The sequence below is a fragment of the Mesitornis unicolor genome, unplaced genomic scaffold, assembly GCF_000695765.1.
Source record: "Mesitornis unicolor isolate BGI_N332 unplaced genomic scaffold, ASM69576v1 scaffold19266, whole genome shotgun sequence".
NCBI classification, from domain to species: Eukaryota; Metazoa; Chordata; class Aves; order Mesitornithiformes; family Mesitornithidae; genus Mesitornis; species Mesitornis unicolor.
Genome location: NW_010191920.1, coordinates 2,727 through 25,049, shown reverse-complemented (window position 1 = coordinate 25,049; position 22,323 = coordinate 2,727). Strand labels below are relative to the sequence as shown.

Here is a 22,323-nt window from a genome sequence, read left to right as displayed (position 1 = left end):
TATATATATATATATGTGTATATATGTGTATATGAAACTTGTCCCTGAGTTTTAGCTGTAGCCCTGTGCTACACGCTGATGTTCAGGTGTATTTTGTGCCTGATTATGGAGGTCTTTTTTAATGAGGCTCCATTAATGGATTTTATTTTCTCCACGACTCGGAGCAGTGGGGTCTGGCAGATGTGGCCAGGTAGGACTGGAGCTGCTGGTTCAGCTACACATGGAGTAAAATCTTCATGCTCACGTAGGCAGGACTTCAGTCGCTGGGAACCAGAAGTTGTTTTAGTATTGCCCTGCAAGGGCAAGGCTTTTCTAGCAGGGCTGGTATTTATTAGCAGTGGCTGGATGGTGTCGGTCGTGCTGTTTGCTGTGTAGCTTTTCATCTGTCAGTTCTGCTGGGGTTTTTTTTGTGGACTGTGTCATTAAAATCACTCTCAAAATCACCCCCCTTTCCCCTCTGTGTTTTCCAGGCGGCGAAGGGCAGAGTGGAGGTGGGCAGCGGACCGCGCCGCCATCGTCAGCCGCTGGAATTGGCTCCAGGCCCACGTCTCGGACCTGGAGTACCGAATCCGGCAGCAAACGGACATTTACAAGCAGATCAGAGCCAACAAGGTGAGGACCAGGAGCGCGCGTGGCTACGGCTGGTTTTGCTCCACCTCCCAATAACTCCCTTTTCTGACGCGGTGAGGAGTGCCTGTGCAAAGGCTGGTGCTTCCCCCCCCCTGCATCTCTCAAAAAGCATATTGCACAGTTGTGACTAACGGAAGTGCTATTTGGCATGGGCTGGGTGTAATTCTTTTCTCTGGTTCAATGTGGTAACGTGAAGAGAGCAGTCACTTAATTTAAAGTCAGTATTTGGGTATTGAACTAAACTGTGGCTTTAGCACTCGTGTTGCTGTTCTCTAGTCCAGTCTTTCTCTTTTTAATTTGATTTTTGGTTATTTTAAACCTTCCCATTCTTGCTTTCTGGGAGTAAGAGAAGGGACGAGGAGGTTTTCGAGGCTTGTTCAGACATGCACGTCTGAATGTCAGGCCTTGGAGGGATCAGTGTCCACAGCTTGTGGTGAGAAGGCTCGTGGTATTGCATCGCCTTAGAGATCCTCGGGAAGGCAGGGTCCTGCTAAGGCTTTTCCCAAAATTGGTGGGGAGAGAGGCTTCCAGGGGGTAGAAGGCACAGGCAGGGGAGGGAGACAGGGCTTTAATGCAGCTGTGTAGAAAAATGGAGTAATTGGGTGAGCGAGGGCTATAAATGACTAAGAGCGTGGCTTGCTGAAGGGAATGCATGGCTGAGGTTAGAGGGGACTGTACATCAAATTAATGAACCCGTTTCAGAAGGAATCGCCTGCCTTCTGCCTTAAGAAAGTCGATCGTGCAAGGTGGCTTTAAGTATACAATACAAGATAGCTAAACACTTATATGCTAAAAGTTGATGGATGCAATGAGAAACCTCACCTAAGGAAGTGGAAGATTCAGTGCTTTGTCCAGGCGATGACAACTCGACAGACTCGTGAGTGGCTCTGAGCACCCCCAGATGCTGAGGATTTGGCAGTGGTGATTCTGAACAAGAAAGCGGGTGTCAAATACCCCAGTTTTGTGGTAGGACCTCACGGACATCACCGCTTGCACCCGTTGTGTCGGTGTCATTGAGCTCAAGGAGGCCTCGTAAAACCCCTTCTGTTTTCATCACTGAAAAGCTCAGCGTAAGATCCATGGGAGAGCAGAGGAACGAGCACACGTTTTGGTAACGCAGGAGTCTTGTTGGAGTGGCTTTTTGGCTTCAGATTGTACAAGGACAACAGTTAAAGAATTTGGAGCCACCTTGTTTTTTCTATCAACAGAACTCCAGCTTGTTTGGCCCTAAGGAGGTTAAAACGTGGCCGCTGCAGGAATTCACAGTTGCAATTCTATTTTATTCCTTTTTTTAGGTTAATTATTATACGTTAAGGTTTACACCCAAGTGTCTCTCTCAAGAAAGATGCATTGCTTTGTCAAATGAAAGCAAGAGAAGGGCCAGGAAGTCCAAAATAACCTGTGTAGAAGCGGGTGTCTGGGCAGTAATGTTGTTTCCAGCACATTTGGGTCGGAGCCTCGAGATGCAGAGGAAAACAACGAATCAGCGAGCGGCTGTTCAAAGTTACTTGTAAAGTCCTGTGTTTGCTGCTGCTTAAAAATAGCTGCTGTGCCTTCGGTTTTGGGGTGGTTTTAGAGTGTGTACAGATAATTTGAGGGACTGGATGTCCAGGAAGGTAATGAGGCGGTTTTGTTTCTTCTCACAAATGTGCTTTGCTGGGTTGTTTTTAGCTGGGGTGTGGCAGGGTGCTGGTTCCCCCCACGCGGAGCCTTTGCACCTCCCTGTGTGTGGGTGGCAGATGCTCTGTGGTTGAAAGGAGCAGACTGCGTTTTTCCTCTCTTTTTGTGTCTCTGTATCTGTCTCTATGCGAGTCCTGCAGGGTTGACTTCTCATTAATACCATAATTAGTGATAAAAGTGGGAATAGAGAAGCAGCAAACTTGCCCGTAAATACTGGGGAGGGGGCTTCCTTTTTATTTTGAGGAAAAGCAAGTATTGGGTGACCTTGGAATAATTCACGTGTGCTGCTCCTTTCCCTTTGCTGAAAGGGAGCTGGAAATTTGATGTTGCCCTTCTAATTCCCCTCTATTATTCAGAAGTTTATAAATAACAGGGATTTAAAGCTCCCTTAGAAGCAAAGCAGAGCACTTGGTAGGAAGATGCCATCCAACCTGCAGGTCCATGTGTCCATAGGGGCTCTCTGGGGTGGGACCAGGGACATGAGGACCCAGTGCATGGGGGTTTGGGACCTGCAGGTCCATGTGTCCATAGGGGCTCTCTGGGATGGGAGCAGGGAGAGGAGGACCCAGTGCATGGGGGTTTGGGACCTGCAGCTTTTGTCTGGGGACACCAGAACCAAAGCTGTGACCGTCACAAGGCTGCGTTGCGCATTGCCTCTGCGTCAGCGGTAAAGGGACATATTTCTAAACAGATACCACAGTATAAAGAATTAATTACTGCTCCTAGGAAGGAGCAGCTCCCTTCATCCTCTCCCTTTAAACTGGAGGCAGACGTCCTTGGTGGCTGTGTCTGTCCCTGATGTCCGTGTGTCCCCATCTCATTCACTTGCTGGGCAAACAGGAAGCCCAGGCTCTTTCTGGGGTGCCAAAGGGAAGCAGTTTCCTTGGTTTCAGCATTGAATTCAGTCCCAGTTCCTCCCTTTCTCATGTCCAGTGTCTCCTGCACTCAACATCTGGAGGTGACCGCCCTCTTGGCTGCAGCCTGCCCGAGGATGTTTCCAGAAGCAGTGATGAAATGTGATGGGTCGCAGTCAGAGAGGGACCTTTCAGGAAAAGCCCAGCAGGATTTTAATGGAGCTGAGACTTCCAGCCCCCCCTGATCCACTGAACACCCTTCTGGGATGTCAGAAAACTCCAGAAAACCGTCATGGTGTTTATTCTAGGAGCTGGCTACTTCCTCATTGCCAGTCAGAGGCCACGTACAGTTGTATTTAGCTTATGAACTGTATTTAAATAGAGTATCCATGAACCATGGGCTGCCACTGGAGAGCCACCGATCCGTTGTGTGACTTGTTGTATCTTGTCTTTGCCCTGAACTATGCCCATGGCCTGAAGATCCCACCAACTGTCCAATCTCTTGCACATTTTAGCCTGCTTTGCTATAAAATAGCTTGGAAATATGCATCATTATAATGATTTTATTTTACTTGAGTGAAAAGGCAGCCCTGCCTTTCGAGTGAGCTCCACTTAGAGTAAAACATAAACAGGACAGCGTGTGTGAAGCCTGATAAAGCAGTGCTCTGCCACTGTGCTTTGTCCTGCTAGCTTTATAGCCATGGCTTGTTTATCAGCATTTCTCTTTGCTCATTGAATTTTGTGAATATTGCTGCTTTGAAAAAAGGATCTGCTCCGAGTAACAAGTCTGACTGCAGATTTTTGGCACCCGCTCAGAGCCGCTTGCTCGGCTGCGGTGGCGAAGCCGCGCTCGGTGCGACGAGAGCGGTCGCTTCCCGCGCCGCGCCACCGCAAGACGTTCGCTTGGGTTGCGCTGGCGCGGAGCTGCTGGCCTGCGAGAGGAGGGGAAGGCTGGGAAGCGGGGGCAGCAGCAGCGTTTGGGCACTTTGGCCCGAGAGGAAGCTCAGTGTTTGCTGTTAATGGGCTGGAGGGTTGGGATCTGGCTTCAGCCATCGGGAAAATCCAGGCAGCGGGGAATTCGGTTTGACACCGCATCTGCAAAACGCAGTGGAAACGCAAGTTGTGGTTTCTGGAGGATGGTGGATGGATGGATGGATGGATGGATGGATGGATGGATGGATGGATGTGCAGTGTTCCCTGCTGATCCCAAAGGACCTGCAGTTAATTCCTGTTCCCTTTGCTCTCTTGCAGGGGCTGATAGTGCTTGGGGAAGCATCACCGCCCGATGCTGCGGCAGACGCTGCGTCCCGTCCCGTTAGTGCTGACGTTAAGCTGGAGCCTGGGGCTGACCGGCTGGTAAGTGCCAGCAGCAGAAGCGACTGGGTCCAGATGCATCAGCTTTGTGAATTTTTGGGGTAGGGAAGGTCGGTCCTTCAAGCTGTGCTGGAGAGAGATGCTCGAACCACGGGTCTGGCACAGGACTTCACCTGGGAGCTGCTGCGCTGTGTAGCTCGCCCCCTCCCAGGTTATTTTGGGGTTAATAGAGGATTTAAACACCTTTCAGAGCAGAGTTCCTCAGGGTACCTTTGCAATATGCATTAGCATTTTGTGAAGCTTAAAAATCCCAACTAATCCTTTCCCTCTAGCAAAAAAAAAAAGGACCTCAAACCACGAGCGGCACAATTAGCAAAGGCTGCTAAAGATGCGGCTATTAATATCTGCCTGAGCGTTACCCCTTGGAAGGGGAACTAATGATTTCAGGGAGCTGCACTGGAAGCTGTGCGGAGTGCCAGATATTTATTATTTAATGCAGAAATGTAGGCCACAGACGAAAGGCTTGATCGCGCTGCTCAGCCGGGCTGTGATTACTTTTGATCCTGCGGGATGCGTCGACGTACTAAAATGCAGGGGTTTGAAGTGGTGGTGTAGTACGAGGGGCAGGGCGATCCCTGCGTGGCTCAAATCCTGTGGCCGAGCTGCAGCGCTGCTGCTTTTCTGTCCTGATGCCGCATTTTGGGAGAAACGGAGCCTCCCTGCAGTGGGAGCGCTTGAGTTGCGTAGAGCTGTACCCAAGGTAGTTTGTTCAGAGAAAAAACTTAAATAGGAGTGACTGTAAAATTGTAATGGAAGTGTTTTCTCCTCTCCACTGGCCAGACTTTGTCAAAGAGTTTTCCTGATGCTGAGCGGTAACATGAAATACTGTGACATTTTTGATTAACGCCGGCCCGCCAAGGCGCTGTTACAGGTGATCGTGGTAAAACAGCTCCTCGCTTGACACTGGCTTTCAGATACATGCTTGGGATTTAAGTCCTTAATTAGCAAATTAACCGAGCCCAAAACTCTGCCGTGTGATTGGGTAAAATACACAGGTTTTGGTGGTGGGTGAAGTAGTCGATGGGGCTTCAGATGCAAACAGAGCCGCGCTGGAGGAGCCGTAGGAGCCACGGGAGCCAGGGGCTGCTGCAGATGGGATTGAATCACGGGCATGACGCAGTGTCTGGATCCGAGCAGTGATGTCCGTCTGTCGTGTGCCCTCACCCCCCTTCTCGTGCTTTAACCCAAAACGCGCTCGGGGAATAATAAATAAGCGCAGTGACGGCGTGCTCCAATGCGCTCAGAAATAGCACGGCTCCTGCTCTGATGAATTAGCTCTTACTTGGGAGCTGATCTGTGAATAGCAGGAGAGAAAGGATCAAATTGAACAGTGATAGGAAGACTGTTGTCTTCCTTATCTGTTGAAATCGGGATGTTTATTTGACACAAGTATGTTTTCAGCCTGGAGTCTGCAGTTGGGAGGACTGTGTCCCCCTGACTCTGTCCCTGCACACTAAAGATGTTTTCCTTATTCTTAAAAATCATCATTTTTTGGATTGTCTTAGACATCACCTCTGTATGTAGGGAACAGAAGATTCCTGTGGATTTCTGATGTGTGGAAAACACTTCCTTGGGCCGTGCTGTCTGATTTCACCGCTCACAGCCATTGCTGTATTTATTCATTTCCTGCTTTGCCCCTTTCCTCACCCCTTTCACTTGGCTCCGAGCTCTTCAGACGGGGACTTTATTACTGCAGCACGATGGAGATCTCATCTCCCGCAGGTCCTGGAGGTAACAGAGACACAAAAACCAGACACAGAGCAGTGCAGAACAACATTTTCAGTGTAAAGCAGCTGCAGGTTCCTACTCGGTGCCTTCTTGTAGCTACTCCTGCGCCCGTCCTTGCCATTTTGGAGAGTAACTCCTCCCAAAATGGGCTTTTTACTGCCTTGCACATGTGGTAGCTGGTGGACACACACATCCCTCCACCAGAAACGCCGCCGCAGGGCACCCAACTCTGCACCCGCGCTGGAGGGTTGGTGTTTAATTAGGATTGCTCATTAGGGTGGGGTGCTGAGTCACGGCATGCATCAGAGATAGCCCAGAGACCATTCCTGTTGTGTTAGCACACTTACTGGAAGGGGGATCTGTCTCTCAGGCCTCTCCTGGAGAGCTGCTCATCATTTTGGCACTCTTTGGGCTGCTGAGAATTTGCCTTTTCCCCCCATTTTTTCTTTTTCCCCAGGCTGGCAGAGTAAGAGCCAGGTCCACAACGTGGAGTAAGGGGAGGACTCATCCCCTCTCATCCCCAACACTTCAGATCTCATCTCCACATGGGATACATGTCCTTGGGCATCGTCGTGATCTGTGGCCAGTGATCCTTAGGAGGAACTAATGCTGTCCTCCCAAGGGAAGGGCTTTGCAGAGGAGTCCTGGGATTGTCTGTTGGGATCTCTAGCTCAGTAAATATTAAAAATAACGTGAAGCCCTGAAGAAACAACTTGGCTGTTGCTATTGGTCCCTGACTTGTATTGCTGGTCCAGCACTTAACATTTTTCATAGTAAATAAGGAAACACATTGAATGGCGTGTCTTGGTAAGGCTTTTCCCTGCATTAGAGTTTGGAACTAGTAAGAGGTGAAGGTCTGGACCTGTCTGGTTTTGTTTGAAGTGTTTTGGGACATGCCAGCACACCGCCTCTTCGCTGCCATCTCAGCCCCTCGTAGTCCACAGGCTCTTGATTTCACGTGCCACAAGCAGAGGGGTCATCCCCTATTCCCATCTTGAACCAGAACCAGCTCTTGGAGAAGAGGTTCCTCCTTTAAGCCCCTTTCTGGAGAAGAAAATAAATGCCCTATTTCAAAAGAGCTCATGAGTCATGTGCAGCCGCCCTCCTGAACCGTGGGTGCCTCCTGCAGAGGCGTCATGTGAAGCTCGGCCGTGCCAAGCCTCTGGAAAGCAGAGGGAAAAGGTTCAGCTCCTGCACTGACTTCACCTTCCTGGGTGCTGCACTGTGCTTGCCCAACACTTCAGCTGCCATCGGATCCCATCCCTACGTCTGTGTGCTCAGCTCAGGTACCGGAGCTGATCCCATCGCTCTGATCCCATCTCTGCTCCCCCAGCCCAAGAGAAGGGTCCTTTTTTAGCAGAAGTGTAGAAAAGGCAGCAAAGTTCCTCAAACGGGCAGCAGGCAGAAGCATGTGTTGTCAGAAACGGCTCTTCCTTGGTGACTCAGGTCTCTGCTATGTTGGAAACTGTTAGTCCAGCACCGCCGCAGCCCGATTTTAATTGTTCCTTGGGTTGGGAGAGCGATTGCAGGGAGTATTTGAACTGATGCGCTGCTGATCTTTGGAGATGCAGGATGTGACGAGCAGGAGGCTGCTTGGAGATCTGTGGAGATAGGGCAGACCTTTGCTTTTGTCTCCTTTTTCCCCTAGTACTTGAAATAAATGCACCACCGCCCTTGCGTGCGCGAAGGGGGAAACCCAGCAAGAGAGGCACTGGCTTGGAGCATAGGAAGTGCTGCGTGAAGGGAAAAATGAGGTTTAACCCTGGGGAGGAGCATGGCTGAAAACAAAGTAAAAGGGCTGCGAGGATGGGACAAGGGTGATGAGTGCCGGGGTGTGAAGGAGGAGCAGGAACGGCGCTGGCAGGGGGTACAGACCCGGGCTGTCCTTGGACGCTGCGGTGACAGCGACCGCCCCCGTGCAGGACAAGTGCAGTGTCCAGTGCTGCAGTGACCACTGCTCGCTGCAGAGCAATGGGGTTGTGTTTGGGTTTAGGCAGAAGGGATTGGGTTTAATTTCCACTTTCCTCTGACAAAAGCAGTGTTTCCAGCTTTGTGTGTTTACCAAGCAGCTTTTCCTTCATAAAGTTGCCTCCTTATATTCAAACCCCACAGCTTGTGTGCGTGCTCACTTGAAATCCTTCTTAAAGCGCTGCTTTCGGGCCCTGTTTGCACAGATATTTTAGTTAAAACACAAACTGTGCAAGTCTGTTCCTCTCTCCTCCTGTTTCTCCCCAAACTGCTCGCGGCCGCCTGGCTTAGAGCACAGCATCCAACTTCAGAGGACGCCCGCGAGCTTTGCAGGTGCCTATGAACTGGATTGCACTGTAGAAACCAAGCAGTAAAATCTCCTCAAAAGACCTCAGCCTTTCATGCTCCCTATCGGTTGCCCGAGGGGAATTGAGGGCCTTTGTTTTGTCTGTCCTGTACCCATCCTTTTGCCACGACTGCTCCCCAAAAAAGTCCTTACATCTCCCATCTCCTGTGACTTCTGAACCCGTGTTTTGAAGTCCTGTGGGGAAGCCCGTGGCTACGGTGCAGAATCCTCAACCAGAAACTGGGAATAAGAAAGTTGTGGCTATTTAAGAAGCTTTTTAAAACTAATTTACGACCTTTCTCATCCTTCCTCAGAGCGTGTCTGGATCCCAGCCACTGGAGAACTTGGGTGTTTCTGCTGCAAATACTCCCGAATCCCATCCCGCCAAGCCCTGTGGAGCACCGAGACCCGTCAATGGAGTTATTAACACGTAAGCTGCTTGCTTATTATGGGGAGAGCTCGATTTTTTGTCATCTTGACAAAGTCCCGTTGGAAACCAGCCTGTAACACGCTGTAGTTGTAACTGCAGTGGTATAAATGGGTCTTTTTCTTGAAAAAAGGATGGTGGTAGATCACGCTTGGAAACATTTTGGAGGAGGTTGCTTGCTTGAGGTTTTCTGCTGCATTGTTTTGCTGAAAATGGTATTAAATGGAGCTGTGTTTACGTGACCGAGCCCTGCAGGCAACCGTGCATGTTCAAAGCTGTTTCTTCAGGGGTGTTTTTAATACACTTGCCAATCGTGTGATTCAAAGGTACGAGTGGCCAGCTTGCAATTATTTTATGAAGTATGTGTAACCACCGCCCTGCTTTTCTGGGCATACCGAGGAACTCAAATCTCACTGATTTTTGGGGAGTGAGACTTTGGAAATTCTTTATTTCTCCAGGCTGGTTTTGTTGAGAAAGTCTTTAAGTGGGGAAATGAAAACAAGCCCAAGAAATGCTCTTATGCTATGGGATGATTTTAGGGTTGAACCACTCAAAAACCCTTGACCACGGTGCTTCAAAGGTCTGGAAGTGGCTGGAGAAGCATTTCCAGCACCGTTGCACTTGCTTGGACCTTGAGGAGGGAGCGATGCTGCAGCGATGCAGGCGTGGAAAGCGGCGATGGACGTAACTCATTGCTACGGCTGAAACACTGCAGGCTTTAACAGAGCCTTTGTGTGCCCGTAGCCTTGGAACTGCACAGCCTGACACCACAGGGCTTTCATGTTTGGCATTTTTAGAAACGAACCACTTGTAAAATAGAGATGAAAAGGGTTCTGTAGATGAGGAGCCCTCTGGTTTTTGGTAGGTGGCGTTGGGGTATTGATGCCATGGTAGGGCAGGGTTACTGCGTGTGGGCAGGAAACTCCTCTGTACGTCAACCAGAGAGGTTAATGGTAACGTTGGGAGAGCTGTTAGAGGTGTAGTTCCTCAAGTATTAATCAAAATCAAGTTTATATCTAGGTTAAATATTTTTTTCCTAGGAATTACACATTCTCTGGCATTTAGACTGGTGAGAACCTGTTGTGTTGAGATCCCTGAACTGTAATTCTGGGGGAAGCCAAACTCTAGGATTAAAGCTGTTGAGGGCCTCAGAGAGGCTTTTGGTCTTGCCCTGTGTCCAGCTTTACGTGCTATTTTCTGTTCAGAACTTGCAGAGGTACATTGTCAGAGGGTCAGCGGTGAGAGAGTGTGGGAAGTGACCAAAGTAAAAGCAAAAATTAGAGCTGGCTTTCTAAAAAGCTCTCGCTTGGTGAAACTGCAGTGCTTTAAACTCAGCTTAGCGTGTTTGCTAGGGTCTGAATGGTGAACCTGGCTGGCACAACGCGGCACAGTTGAGTAAATAATGATATCTTTCTTCTTTCCCTCTCTCCTTGGGCAGTCTTCAGCCCGGCCTGGCAGAACATGCTCAGGGAGATGGCCAGGAAGCTGAGGAGCTCTTGCATAAAAAGCAACGCCTGAACGTGGTTTCTTCGTCTGCGGACGGATCGTGTGTAGCAGCTCGCACGCGCCCGGTACTGAGCTGTAAGAAGCGACGGCTTGTTCGACCGAGCAGCATTATGCCCCTTTCCAAAAAGGTGAGTGCTCTCTGGGTTTTGGAGAAAGGATACACAGAATTCAGTTCAGCAGAAACGCAGTTCAATCCTTGTGTAAGGAAAGGTTTTGCTTCATGCTTTTTAAATTCTCTTAGGAATGCCATAAAGATAGAGAGTTAGAAATTGAGGGAATAAGGACTTTTTTGTGCCTGCAGCTCTCATGATTGCAGAGCCATCGATGGCAAAAATCCACTTCCCTTTGAGTCAGAGTGCTTCGAGTCAAACTTCACCACAAGGGTTTGGGGGTTTTCACTCTGCAGGTGCTGGAGCTTTAAAGAGAAGCTCAAAAAGCAACATTTTTCTGAGCAAAACAGGTTCTCACTCAGCAGAGTGAGCTTTAACTGATGACTCTGAGCTGGGGTGTTACTGGTCAACCTCTGCAGTGACTGCTTGCGAGATCTTCAGTGATTGGAAGTTTATGAGCTATCCCGTAGGTGATGCTGAGTTGTGTACTCACTGTTTGAAGAAACGCCGTTAAGTCTGTGTTAGTTACTGACCCTGTTCTCAAAATGCATTTGATAATCAGAGATGGTTCAGGAGAGCAGTTCCAAAGGATGGAAGATGTGCTGGATGGCAGAGGATTTCTGTGGACTCCTCCAGTTATTCAAGAGAAAGCTGAGCGATGGCTCGGTTCTCATGGTCGTGGTCCAGAAATACCATGTCCAGTTGCCCAAACTGGTTGTGGATTGCTGAGACCAGAAATTACAACCAGGAGAGTTCACTGTTCAAATAGAGATCGTCCATAACTGTGCCTGCTGTTTTACAAAGTCTGAATACAGCGTCACTTGAAATTTTTAGGTTAGGAGATGTCTTTTAGGAAGGAAAAGTGGCTCAAAGGTTGAGTGGGTCTGTATCTTGCACTGGGTTGGAAACAGGACTGCTCTTGTGGACCAGGATGGGAGGGGAACTCCTGCAGCCCCCCGTGCCCCAGAGCAGACTGCTTTACCCTCGCACCGTGCTGGTTTGTCCACACCTCCTTAGGGCAGCTCGAGTGCTTGGCTGGTCTTGTGTTCCAGACAGCACAACCAAACAAATCAAACTTTCAAACAGCAGCTGCCTTGGCTGCATTTAAAGTCATTACCTGGTGTAAACTGGTCAGCTCCTCTCCTCGTTTCAGAAGCACCCCCTAAAGTGTGAAAGGTGATGGGATCATTCTTAACGTGGTCACCTCTACACCAATGGGTCTTTCTGCTTTTGCACGTAGGACACATTTTTTTGGGGTCTTGTAATTTTTGTGGTGTTTTCCACTCTGTTGGGTGCACACGTTTCATGAAATAGGTGCCCAAAGCTGGGTGCAGCCCTCCAGCTCACACGTTAGCGATGCCGAGTGGAGCGGCAGGATTACCTCACGCGTCTTGCCCGGCCGTCCTGTTTATAAAGCCCCGTGGGGTGTTAATTCCCAGTCATGGTACGGCGCTGCTGACTCATGCTCGTTTGCTGATCCATAACAACCACCAGATCCTCTGGGCACAACTGCTCAGTTACCTCTTCCTCCTCCTCGCTGCTCACTGAAGTGCCTCCTTGTTGCATTTGCCCTCAGTGAATTCAATTTGATATATTTTAGATAATTTCCAGCTCTTTCCTTCAAGGTACCTGCAGCCCTTCCCAGTTCTAGTGTTATTTGCTAAGGCTTAAGGATGTAATTTTTGCCATCACTCAAGCCGTTAATGGAGATTTTCTGGATCATACAGGACTCAGAATTCAGTGTCCCTCGGTTTTGGCAGGGAGTCACAGGGTGCTGTCTCTGTATGGGATTTACATCCAGTTGTGCATCTGCCTACAGTGGTTTCATATAGATCACATCTATATAAAGTCTGGAAATCTGTGAATTGAAAGTCTGTGCTGGTTTAAGAAACAGGGTTGAAAACCACCCTTTTTCATTCTGTAAGTGTCAGCTCTTGGTGTATAGCGACGGCTCTCTGACCCATCTGATCTCAAAAAGTTCCCCTCCCTAACAACTGAATTGCGCTGCCTCATGGTTTTTATAAATGAGGTTTCATCCTAGATAAAATTAAACCCTTTTAGTCAAATTTAGGAGATGTTAAACTGTCCGTGCTGGTGAGTAGTAGGTTGCAGTTGTGTTTATGCAAAGTGAGAGCTTCCTTTTATGAGTCCAGACTAAACAGGTTTTATATGGGGCGCATAGAAAAGAAAAATTAGGATTTCTTTCTTGAGCTGTCAAAGGGGAATGTGTGTGTGTGTATATATATATATGTATATATAGACATTATTCTCTGTTCCCTTTCCAGGTCCATCGCAACAGCCTGGTGCGGTGTAGCTGTGACGTGAACCCTTCGTGTGCTCTGTGCGGCACTCGGAGCTCAACGACTCTGGAAATCCAGTACGATGCCCCTTTGCTGGAGCGCCTCTCCCAGCTGGACTCCTGTATTCATCCTGTCCTCTCATTCCCAGATGGTAAGCACAGCATCCGGGGCTGCTGTCAAACTGGAGCCTGAGGTGGGTTACCAGGGATGCTTGGGCGTGCTCCGGAGCCTGCTCCTCCATCCTGGGCTTCCTGAGGAGGTGCAGATGTGCGTGGTTGCGACCAAGCTTGTTCATCTGCAAGTAATTTGTGGCCAAGAAGGCCAATGGCATCCTGCGGTGTATCAGGAGGGGGGTGGCTGTAGGTCAAGAGAGGTTCTCCTCCCCCTCTACTCTGCCCTGGTGAGACCGCATCTGGAATATTGTGTCCAGTTCTGGGCCCTCAGTTCAAGAAGGACAGGAACTGCTGGAGAGAGTCCAGCGTAGGGCTACAAAGATGATGGAGGGAGTGGAGCATCTCCCTTCTGAGGAGCGGCTGAGGGAGCTGGGACTCTTTAGTTTGCAGAAGAGGAGACTGAGGGGAGACCTCATTCATGGTTATAAATATTTAAAGGGTGAGTGTCACGAGGATGGAGCCAGGCTCTTCTCGGTGACAAACAATGATAGGACAAGGGGTAACGGACACAAACTGGAACACAGGAGGTTCCACTTCAATTGGAGAAGAAACTTCTTCTCAGTGAGGGTGACAGAGCCCTGGCCCAGGCTGCCCAGAGAGGTTGTGGAGTCTCCTTCTCTGCAGACATTCAAAACCCGCCTGGACGCCTTCCTGTGCAACCTCATCTGGGTGTTCCTGCTCCGGCAGGGGGATTGGACTGGGTGAGCTTTGGAGGTCCCTTCCAATCCCTAACGGTCTGGGATTCTGTGATTCTGTGAATTTTGGGAGCAAAGCATTTACTGGAGTGGAAAGCGTTGTACCTGAGGTCTGTGAACTTGTTGGTGATGGGAACGTGGAGAAACCGTGCCCAGGAGTCTGCACTGGGACCTGGGTCTGTGCTGTTAGAAACCACTCAAGAAATCTTTGCTCCCACAGAGTTTATTCACCTGCATGAAATGATCTGTGGATGGGTTTAAGTCACAGGAAATGGTTTTGACCTTGTAAGGAGCTGTAAATGATCTTCCACGGTTCAGAGGGGGCAGTAAGGAGGGATGTTCCCATTAAGGCACTCGTTTCCCTGTGTTACGGTATCAGGGTTAATCATCACTAAGAGGAATACCTAACCAGCCCTGACGGGGGTATTCACAGATGTGGAGGGACTTTTCCCAAGGGAAAAGAAGGAGTTTCCAGAGTCTTTTGCTGCCTGAGCTGCCAAATTTAATGCAAGCCTGTTCTTTGACCAAAAATTATCACTGCTTGAGGTGTAAAACACCCCTGGTCATGCTGGGAGAAAGGTGTGTAACCCCTCTTCTTGTGAGGATGTGAAGTGGTTGGTCCCCATGTGTGGTTTTGGGTGAAAATTCCAGCTTTGCACAGACTTTGTGCAACAGTAGAAAGTGCACGGAGTGTCTAGGAACAATTAATCAGGCATCTTTCATTAGCACTATATTTAAACCAGACTAAAATAGTAAATTGGTGCTATTTTTAAAAACTAATTCCCCCCCATCAGACACATCTCTGCTGGGGCATGCTGAAGGAGCTTGATGCACTCAGCTCCTGAACCAGAACTTCATTTCCTGATTCCCCAGCACCTGTAATCGTCTGTGTTAAATGTATTAAATGTAATATCCTAGGACGTGGGGAGAAAACCCCTTGTGGACATGGGCAGCAGGCAAATTCCCCCATCCCATGTCCGCTTCCCATTTCCTTAGGGTCACCTGCAGCCAGTTCATGTGGTAAAAGGTCTGTTCTGGCTGCGTGAGATTAAAACCTGTGTTTTTTAAGCATTACACTGTACAGTTTTAAATTCCTCTACAGAAACACCCATTCCCTGCCTCCTCCTTTAGGTAAACTTTGATTATTCGCTAAAGTCGCTTTGCTAGGGTTGCTCTTTGAGGACGGAGATGCTTTTGTACCCGAACATAAACCAGGCAGCACGTTCAGGAGGGGATGTTGAGGGGTCTCCCACCTATGAGCCTGACTCCAGGTTGCTGTTGGTGCCACCGGGGTTGTTTTGGGGAGCTCCAGAATGGTTTTTGGAAGCCACCAGGCTGTGTGGGTGGGCAGGGGCTCGGGTAGGACTGCTGGTGCTGTTGGATGGAGCCGTGAGCGTGTGCTGGCTTCCACTTTGAGCTGCTCTCTCCTTGCTCTGGCAGCCGGGGATCTCCAGCGCCGTTTGCCAAGGGCAAAACTGCTCAGCGCAGCGGGAGGAGAAAAGATCATTTAATTTTCTGGCGCGGGCATCGCGGCTTTTAACCCGTTGCATTTGTGCTTGGTGAGCGCTTTGTCCCCTTCCTTTCAGGTTGGTTTTTTTTTTTGGTTTTCTTTTCTGTTGTTTTTTCTTCTGCTTGATGCGATTTCTCGCTGGGAATTTTCGGATGATGTAATAACCCTGGTGGGGAGGAGGAGAGCCGGGGCGCTCGGGCTCCGTGCGGTTGCCATCTGCCGGTCCCCGGGAGGGCTGCACCGAGCAGGAGCAGGAGGAGGAGGAGGAGGAGGAGGAGGAATAACGGTGTCACCGACTCCGGTGCAACCAGTGCAGAGAGCAGGGCACTGGCAAATCAGCAAATAACTCCTTTTCTGCTGACAACGTTGTGCCGTGCGTTTTTCCCCTCCTTCCACAGACGCGTGGGCTGCTGGGGTGGGAGGAATTTTCAGGATTCAGCAAAAAATTGCCAGAGAAGAGAGCGTTTTCCCAAAGTCAGACCACTTCAGCGCAGTGACGTTCGCTGGCAAGGTCCTGGCTTGGCCCCTCTCTCTTTTTGGGGACGCATCTCCACAAACCAGCGGCAGTGGCTGAATTGCTGCCATGGCACTGATGGCCCTTCCTTAGCAAACATGGGGCCCAACCAGAGCTTTCACCATCGGGGGACTTGAAATGCTGCTTTCCTGACCTGTTTCTGTGGGTGAAGTCCCCCCCTGTTAACAACAGCCCCTGGGATCTGCTGGGGCTTTCCAGTCCCTGGGCCTGGTGGGGAAATTATGGAGGGATTCATCCCAGCTCAGGGTGGCTTCAGAGTCCCTGTGACAACACCATGTGAGCTTGAGAGACCTGGGGGAAGGACGTTTACACCACAGATGCTCATCAGTGCTTTTAACTCGTGGTTGTAGCAGCGTGAGCCTGCACTGGGCTGCGTGTCCTGCTTGTACCAGGCTACTGGTCCATACTGGAGGAGGAGAGCAGGTGGGTGGCACATCCCACCACGAATGCTGGGGTATAATGATCTTATTTAGGGAAGGTAAATTCATGCCTCTCCTGTTAACCCTGAAGGTTTTAATGCTTATCTGAACGAGGATTTTGGCCCTCAGGTGTATGAGAGCGCTGGGTCTTGGAGGAGAATTCGCAGTTTTTGGTGATCACCTCTGAAGTGTGAAGCTCTGAGTATGAAAGGAGGGTTTATCCGTGGGATTCCTGCAGCTGGAGTAGTTTGCTACTCCATTAATGGTTTTTATAGTCTACCATAGCCTATCTGCACAAGAAATACACTGAATAATCTCATTAGTGGCCTGGTTTTTGGCTAAGGTCAGGAGTACATGTTGGTGTGGGATTTGGGAGAAGCCAAGCTTGAGGAACGAAAGCAGCGTGTGCTGAATTTCACAGCGGTGCAATGTACTGGTGCTGGTTGTGACACAGGATCAAACAGGGACAGGAACCAGGATTAAACAGGGACAGGTACTCTGGATTACCATGATCAGGGCACAGGATTCAGGCTCGAAATACAGCAGTTACCCAGGTAATTACCCATGATTTTGACTGCTCCTGGGGAGCTCCCAGCTCTTCTGCATTTGGAGCTGCTTAGGTGCACTCACACAGCTTTTGCTGGAGGGCTGAGGTGCCACATCAGCCACATTGACATCGTACAGTGCTTGCTTGGCTTTCAGCTTGACCCGAAATGAAGGATTTAGGCTGGATTTCTCTCTTGCAGCCCGTACCTCTATAGATTTGATGTGCTGAGGTACCTCAGGTTGTTGGAAGTCGGGTCTGAGACAGCAGAACTGAGCGTGGCAGTACCTGAGATACCTTCAGTGGTAAAGACATGTGGGTTTTCTGGCAAAGGCTTCATTCTCCTGCCAGGATGTGCTCGGACTGTGAATGGGCTGGGAATGTCCTTTTCCCAAAGAGCTTCCGAGCAGAAACCTTGGGTTCCTCCCTGAACGTGAGGAGCGTGTAGGCAAGCCTGGGATTTACAGCCAGTGTCCATATGGTTGTTGAGGGCTGTTCTTTTTGGGGGACCGGGAGAGGATTTTGGTGTGTGATGTAAATTCACTTGCTGTGTTCTGTATCCCCCTGCAGATGTGCCGACGAGCCTGCACTTCCAGAGCATGTTGAAATCTCAGTGGCAGAACAAACCCTACGAGAAAATCAAACCTCCCAAAAAGCTCTCGCTCAAGCACAGAGCCCCCCTGCCCACCAGCAGCCTGTCTGACCCTGCTCGCAAGGACCGCCACAAGCTGGTGAACTCCTTCTTCACCGCAGCCAGTAAGTGTCCTTCCTGTGTCCAAAAACTGGGGTTTTATACCCAACAGCCGTGCGATCTGAGAGGAGGAGGAGGAGGAGGAGGAGGAGGATACCCTTCACATGCAGCTCTTGGGGATGGATGAGGCTGAAGGTGAAGCGTGTGCAGGTTGTGGAGCTCAGGCTGGTCTCGGTTCGTAGGGACCTCTTGATCCATTCAAGGCTGTGCTCGGGCTGGCACGGGCAGAGCTGCAGCTCCTCCTGCTGCGAGCACAGCTCTGCAGCGCCCCGACCCCGACCTGTCTGGATTTGTGGAGCTGGTCAACTCTGCCCGAGTCTCCTGCGCCAGCAGAAAGAGAGGTGAAAACAGGCGTTTCATAGCTCTTTCTCTGTTCCCCTCCTCAGAGCGCTCACATCAAAAAATCCAACCAGACAAGGCACACAGGCCGCCTTTAGACGATTTTACGGCCGTGTCCAAGGCCGAGAGAGCGCCAGAGCGCTCGCTTGTCCAGCCTCCCGCCCATGACAAAAAGCGATTGCGAGACTGCGCGTCTGAGAGGAGTGAAGGTAGGCTCCCAGCGCCAGGCCTCTCGGGGGGAGCTTGGGCTTTGCTGCATATTCAGCCTCTCTGCCCCTCCTTCGGCCTCAGAGGAGGGGGAACGCGCTGCTTGTGGGCCCGGTCGCCACCGCATCGTGTGCTCTAACCGCTTCTTCCCCAGGGCCTCCCGAGCTGCCGGCCGCCGTCGGAAGGTGCTTCTCTTTCCTGCAAAGTCCTCCTCGGCACTGGCTGTTTCCTGGTGCACGTGGTCCTTTCCTGTCCACCGCCGATGGCCTTTGAGGGTTTGGGTTTTTTTTGCTAATGTCACTCTTCATTTTCTCCCCCCGCCCTCCTTGTGCAGTGTTGAAACATCACACGGATGTCGGTGGCCCGAGCTACTTGTCGGCAGCTGCGACCCCAACACCTCACAGCCCCATCGCGCGGCAACTGTCCACCTCCTCGGAGGGCTCTGCTCCCGCCAGCGCGAGCTCGCAGGGCACCGCCAGCGCGGCCGTAAGTACCTGGTGCCTTTCAGGAGGGGTTCCTGAGCTCAGCTCCACCACAAGCACTCAGCTTTCGACTCATTCAGGCATCATTGCCCTGGTGAGACCACATTTGGAACATTGTGTCCAGTTGTGGGCCCTCAGGTCAAGGACAGGAACTGCTTGAAAGAGTCCAGCAGGGCCACAAAGTGATGCTGGAGGGAGTGGAGCATCTCCTGCTGAGGAGCGGCTGAGGGAGCTGGGGCTCTTGAGCTTGGAGCAGAGGAGACTGAGGGGTGCCCTCATTCCTGGGGATCCATTGGGAAAGGGCAGTGTCAGGAGGAAGGAGCCAGGCTCTGCTCTGGGATGGCCAATGCCAGGACAAGGGGCAATGGTCCCAAGCTGGAGCACAGGAGGTTCAAGCTGAAGATGAGGCCAAAGTTTGTGAGTGTGAGGGTTATGGAGCATGGCCCAGGCTGCCCAGAGAGGTTGTGGAGTCTCCTTGTGTGGAGACACCCAAAGCCCTGGCCGTGTTCCTGGGTGATCTCTGGGTGACCCTGCCCTGGGTGATCTCCCAGCCCCACTGTTCTGTGGTTCTCTGGTTCTCGCTGCTATGGCAACAGTCACCAATCCTGTGTGTCCTCACAAGCTCCACACGCACCCTGGCTCTGACGGGCAGGGCCCTGGTCCTCGGGTTCTCCTGTGTTTTTACACTGCACGACACAAGGATCAGAGACAGAGAACATGGTAAATTGTGGGTGATGCCGTTAGGACAGCGGGGCTGTTTGTGTGTCCATGAGGATTTGTGTCCCTGTACCAGCAGTGCTGCTGTCACAGGTTTGGGGGAGGTTTTTGGGTAAACAGATGGTAGGAGCACCCAGCGTTCAACCAGGTTTAAATAGATGAGTGTGGAGCCTGTTTCTGTCTGAGAAAAATCGATTCCAGTCAGAAGTGTGATACAGATGGAGGCTCTTAGCACCACTGTCAAAACCTGAGGTGAACTCCTGTCTGGCTGCTTCACGTCCCTCCCTGTCACGGTGTAGCCTGTGGGGCCACGGGCAGGGAAGCGGTTTCCAAACAGGCTGGTGGTTCCCTTTTTGTCATGTTCTCCCTGCCTTCTTTACACTGGGAATTGGATTATATGGGAAACTTCTCATTTTGCTGGGTCAGTTCCTTACCTGGATCCATCTCCTGATCCACTTCTTGTGCATGAGCAAACCCCCAGCCATTTCTCACGTTGTTCTTGTCCCTGTGTTGCAGCAGCCAAGGAGGAGGAGAGGCGAGAGCTCGTTCGATATTAACAACATCGTCATCCCGATGTCCGTTGCTGCGACGACCCGAGTGGAGAAGCTGCAGTACAAGGAGATCCTCACGCCCAGGTACGTGCCTGGTCCCCGGCTCTGCTGGGGTTGTCACGTCCCATTTTGCTGTGCAAAAACGTCCTGTCAGGAGCCCAGCCTGGCCTGGGGCTTTGCTCCCAGTGGCTGCTCATGCTGGTGAGGAAAGGGACTTTGTCTTCCTTGAAAGTAGGAGGAAGTTTGGAAAACTTGTGATCATACCATTGATGGAGATTTGGTGAGGTAGGGAATGTGTTGTCTGAGTTGTGCATGGAAGCCAGCCGCCCTGGTCAGGTCTTTTCTGCCATGTGAAGTCATCCTGGTTTTCCTCTGTCCTGCTGCGAAGCTGCTGAGTGCATTGAGTGCTGATTTCCCAGCTCTGGGTTCCCTTCTCCAGGCTGTGCAGTGGGTGCCTGGGCTGGGTCAGCGCTGCAGGGCAGGAGGGGCACTGCTGGGGTCATGGCCAGGAGGAGCCCCCCAGGCCTGGGGGTGGCAGGAATCAGAATCATGGAATCACTTGGGTCGGAAAAGGCCTTTAAGGTCATGGAGTCCAACTGTTATCCAGCCCTGCCACCTCCACCACCAAACCATGGCCCTCAGCACCTCATCTTTGAAACCCCTCCAGGGATGGGGACTCCCCCACTGCCCTGGGCAGCCCCTTCCAGGCCCTGATCACCCTTTGGGGAAGAAATTTCCCTTCAGATCCAACCTCACCCTCCCCTGCCACAACTTGAGGCCATTTCTTCTCATCCCATCGCTTGTAATGGGGAGCAGAGCCCGACCCCCCTCGCTACCCCCTCCTTTCAGGAGCTGCAGAGGGGATGAGGTCTCCCCTCAGCACCTCTTCTCCAGTTGAACCCCCAGCTCCCTCATTGCTCCCCAGCATTCGGCTGCTCCAGACCCCTCCCCAGCTCCGTTCCCCTTCTCTGCCCATGCTCCAGCCCCTCAATGTCCTTCTGGGAGTCAGGAACCCAAAACTGACCCCAGGATTTGAGGTGCAGCCTCAAACGCCAACTTCCTGCACCTTCTTCATCCAAACCACCCGGTTCCCAGTCCTTTTCCCTCCCAGTTTTCCAGGTCTCTTTCCCCACTTCCCTCTTTCCTCCTCCTGGTCCCGTGTGCTTTTCCCTGCTCAGAGCAGAGCCTTTTGCTGAGAGGAGGAAGAGGAGGAAACGCTGCAGCATCTGCTCTGCTTCCTCTGCCCTGGGCAGGGCAGCAGGAGGGAAGGGCTGCATGGGAGGGCACTGGTGGCCGTTCCTGACCCTCCCAATGTGGGGGACGTCTCCTGCCTGCGCCCGCTGCCCCTGCAGAAAGATACACCCAAAATCATAGAGCGGTTTTGGTTGGGAAAGACCTTTGAGATCATCAAGTCCAACCAGCACAATGGAGCAGGCTAAGAGGGAAGGGGAGAAACCATTGGTAGAGGGATTTTTGGTAGGCAGATGTGGCCACAAGTCAGCGTCAGGGTGTGCAGGTCCCGTGCCCTGTGGGTGACCACCCCGTGTGCTGTGTTGCAGCTGGCGTGAGGTGGACGTCGGCGCTCTGAAGGCGACCCCTGATGAAGACAACGAGGAGGTAAGGGGGGTTTTATTCCCGAGCTGATGTGGGCTGGGGTTGGCAGCAGCTGAGCAGCGTCCATGGAGGATGCTGGATGGGTTGGGATGCAGGAGGGTGTGGAGTGTCTTCCTTTGTCAGAGCAAAACGGCACTGTTGGCCTTGCAGAAAGCAGCCTGGTGTGGGGTCCCTTTGAGGAGGGGTGTGATGGGGCACAGGTTGGGTTAAATGGCCGGGCACAGCTGAAGCTGGCGGCTGATTGCTGCCAGGAGCCTTTTTACGGCACAGTCTCATAAATCCTGCCCAGTCACACCACTCAGTTATTATTTCAGCTGGACTGATAAGGGTGGTATTTCCTGAAGCCTGTGTGAGCGCTTTCAGTGGAAATCAAGTGGTTTTTCCTTTGGCTTTTAGTTTTCAGCCTCTTCCCAAGCAATGCAGACGCAGTTCAGTGCAGTGCTCTCGCGCTCACTGGTGGCATCAGCCTTCTTTCAGACACAAGCATTAATTGAAACTCATGCTGTAGCTAATGCTGGGAAAACCACACTTGGATGTGTGTTGAATATGAGAAAGCTCTGACCAAACCCCTTCCCCCTTCCCTTTGCAGATCGAGGACTTGTCTGATTCGGCCTTCACCGCTCGGCACGGCAAATGTGAGGAGATGGAGCGGGCCCGGTGGCTCTGGAGCACCAGCGTCCCCCCGCAGCGGCGGGGCAGCAGGTACGGCTGGGGGGCAGGTCCTTGGTGCCAGCAGGGGCTGTCCCAGCAGCACTGGGGTGCCAAGGGGGGTTCCTCTTGGCCAGGGTGTTTGGGCTGAGCCAGCAATGTGCCCTTGAGCCAAGAAGGCCAACACCATCCTGGGCTGGATGAGAAGGGGTGGT

The 22,323-nt window shown here is 51.3% G+C and overlaps 1 protein-coding gene across 1 annotated transcript in view; it reads left to right on the top strand.

Moving 5' to 3' along the window:
• Positions 1 to 470: 470 nt before the first annotated feature.
• Positions 471 to 22,323, top strand: part of LOC104542547 (KAT8 regulatory NSL complex subunit 1-like) — a gene marked incomplete at both ends in the record, with an annotated part of 24,572 nt that continues 2,719 nt past the window's right edge. Inside the window, 11 exons of the mRNA XM_010186895.1 lie at positions 471 to 612; positions 4,416 to 4,520; positions 8,895 to 9,010; positions 10,446 to 10,641; positions 12,909 to 13,074; positions 17,370 to 17,555; positions 17,937 to 18,098; positions 18,431 to 18,582; positions 19,812 to 19,930; positions 21,406 to 21,463; positions 22,050 to 22,162. Of these exons, the coding sequence (XP_010185197.1) occupies positions 471 to 612; positions 4,416 to 4,520; positions 8,895 to 9,010; positions 10,446 to 10,641; positions 12,909 to 13,074; positions 17,370 to 17,555; positions 17,937 to 18,098; positions 18,431 to 18,582; positions 19,812 to 19,930; positions 21,406 to 21,463; positions 22,050 to 22,162 (1,515 nt within the window). The remainder of the gene's footprint in view (positions 613 to 4,415; positions 4,521 to 8,894; positions 9,011 to 10,445; positions 10,642 to 12,908; positions 13,075 to 17,369; positions 17,556 to 17,936; positions 18,099 to 18,430; positions 18,583 to 19,811; positions 19,931 to 21,405; positions 21,464 to 22,049; positions 22,163 to 22,323) is intronic.